Source organism: Miscanthus floridulus, chromosome 6 (genome assembly GCF_019320115.1).
Source record: "Miscanthus floridulus cultivar M001 chromosome 6, ASM1932011v1, whole genome shotgun sequence".
NCBI lineage: Eukaryota > Viridiplantae > Streptophyta > Magnoliopsida > Poales > Poaceae > Miscanthus > Miscanthus floridulus.
Genome location: NC_089585.1, coordinates 89,493,734 through 89,496,327, shown reverse-complemented (window position 1 = coordinate 89,496,327; position 2,594 = coordinate 89,493,734). Strand labels below are relative to the sequence as shown.

At 53.8% G+C, this 2,594-nt stretch overlaps 1 protein-coding gene across 1 annotated transcript; it reads right to left on the bottom strand.

The window, feature by feature from the left end:
* Window positions 1-945: 945 nt before the first annotated feature.
* Window positions 946-2,392, bottom strand: LOC136458582 (uncharacterized). Its single transcript, XM_066458527.1, has one exon. It carries the CDS (start codon window positions 2,297-2,299, stop codon window positions 1,454-1,456), a length of 846 nt encoding a protein of 281 aa, XP_066314624.1. The 5' UTR covers window positions 2,300-2,392; the 3' UTR covers window positions 946-1,453.
* Between the last annotated feature and the right edge of the window lie 202 nt (window positions 2,393-2,594).

Sequence of the window (2,594 nt, the reverse complement as noted above, 5' to 3'; positions counted from 1 at the left end):
GCTTCCTTTTGAATTTTGTTGCAAGGGACGGGCGCAGGAGCGAGGGGTGCGGGATCGCAGGCAGAATCATGGACCCACGCGTTGGAATGTCGCTCCAAAAGTATCCACGCTTTGTTCTTTTTAGTTGTAGAAGATTGCAAGTGGCGCTGCACCGGCAACGCATTGACACTCTTCCGGTCGGTCTTCCCTCGGCTCGGAGCAACTTGGCGATCTGCGGCCGGGCTGGCGGTCAACGGGTCAAGGGATGGGGGATGCTTGGGATCGATGAGCATTTATGATACTTTTTTTATGAAAAACATTTATGATACTGTATAAGTATAATTAAATTAATTATATAGTAGAATTTCATAATATGTCTTTTTGAAGTTATAGCTATTAATAATATTTGCTATAACTTAGTCAAACTTCACGAAATTTAATTCAATTTAAATCTAAAGTTGTATCTTCTTTTTTGGAATGGAGGTAGTATCTTCCTATACACAAATGAGTCGACCCTCAAGCTTTGCAGGCAGGAACACGGGGTGATACGATGCCGAAACAAGTTCAATTGCCGGATTATCAAGCGTGCCAAAAGTCTGGCTAAAGAAAGTAAGAAACCCTTAACTGCGTCAGCTCCTCTACATTTGAGAACTGAAAGTGTGTGATGCATGACTGATGCTGTCAGTATTCATGCATCAAACACTGGCCAAACTTAAACATTCTTGCTTACAGTTGGATCACATTGAGATTTGTAATCTACAGTTAGTGGCCAGTGGCTAGAGATGGCTAGATTAGAGTATGAGGTTCTCCATGTTGCTGACTCCAGCCAAGAAAACTTTACATTTACATATAAAAAAGAACATGAAAAATTGGCTGTATACTCTAATTAAAACGGCATATTTACAAAATTTGAAGTTTAAAAAAAAACAAGATTGGAGACCGCACAACAGAACTTGCTAATTAGTAAGTAGAAATAATCAATTAGATTAGATATATGCAACAACAAACAGAAAAAACGAAACTGCAGATTGCAAACAAGGAAACCTGAATTCCTCGCAAACAAACCCACCTATACATTATACAATGTACATGTACAAAGCTACATACTATATACCAAAATATACAAACAACCACATGTAAACTTCTTGTCCGACTTGTCCGTATATGTGTACCCGCCTATACCACCTTCGCAAATCGCAGGGCAGGTGGTTAGCCACCGACTCGAGACCACGATTCCGAGCGGAATCCTGAAAGGGAGGGCTCACATTTCCCCTGCTTTCTCTGACTTCCAAACACCTCGTCTTTTTGACTTGCGCAATTTCTTTAATAATCCCACACGTATGCTAAACTGCTAATACTGGATTTCTAGTAGTACTAATCTTCACAAAGCAGGTTTGCAGGGGATCTCCAAGTCAAATCAAATGTCTGAAATTTCAAATCCCGATTTCAAACTTGAAGTCGTGGCTCACGGGCTTCAGAACGGGTGGTGGCTCCGGCTGAGCCCGCGCACGTTGGCGAACAGCCCCACGAGGTCCTGCCGGTACGGCAGGAACGTGCGCCGGCCGCCGCCGGTGGAGGCCTTGGCCCCGCCGTAGGACACCCGGCGCCCCGCCGCGATCGTATCGAGCTCGGTGGCGACGGCGGCGGCTTTACTTCCTTTGGGCGGCTGCTTCGCCTTCGCCTTGGAGGCGGGGGAGGAGTGCTCCCTGTCCCTGGCCGGGGACGGCGGCGCGGAGAGGAAGAGGAACTTCTCCCTGCCGTCGCTGTGGCTGCGCCCGACGACGAGCTCCCCGATGCGGCGCCACCGCGGTATGGAGCCCGTGGACCCGCTCTTCCGCGGCGGCCGCGAGGGCGAGGACGCCGCCGAAGCCGACGACCCGGGCGTCCAGAGGCAGTAGCTGTCCGGGGACGCGTCGTCGAGGCCCGCGCCCGCGCCCGTGTCCGTCGTCGAGGACGACGCCGAGGTGGAAGAGGAGGAGGAGGACGTGGAAGCGACGGACGATGTCCGCGCCTGCTCCAGCTGGAACAGCCGCCCGAGCGGCGCCCTCGGCGCCGGCGCGGCTGGCGCTGGGGCGGCCTCGTCCAGGACTCGGCCGAACACCGGGTAGAACGCCCGGATGCGGCCGCCCGCAAAGAGCTCGTCGGCCGCCGCGGCGCCAGCGCCCGCCTCGGCGGACTCCCGGCTCACGAAGGGGAACTCGAACTCGCCGTCCGAGTCCAAGTCCTCATCGCCGGAAGCCACGTCGTCGTCCTCCGTCCTGACGACGGTGGGTTCCTGGCGGCGGCGGACAACCGGTCTGTCGTCCTCCTTGTCTCGCATGTTTCTGCTGCTCGGTTTGTTTGTCTGCGATCGGGTGTGTTCGCCGTGGGGAGGGAAGGGAAGGGAAGCAACTGCTAGTCGGTTAGCGAGGTGGCAGTGGCGTTTATATAGGGCAAACCGGGTAGCGGGAGGCGGCGACCTTCTGGAAGGGCTCTCTGCCTCGAGGCGCCCGTCTGCTCTGTTTTTTAGCTTGGGCTGGGAGTTGGGAGGCGCCCACGTCCTCGGGTGCGTCCCCTACACGTCAGTCGTGATGCACGCGGACGGCGGACGCGGGGTTCGTTTCTCGCCTTTTGCT

Bases quoted from the DNA above. Each gene is read 5' to 3' on its own strand.
- LOC136458582 (XM_066458527.1), bottom strand. From the start codon at position 2,299: ATGCGAGACAAGGAGGACGACAGACCGGTTGTCCGCCGCCGCCAGGAA.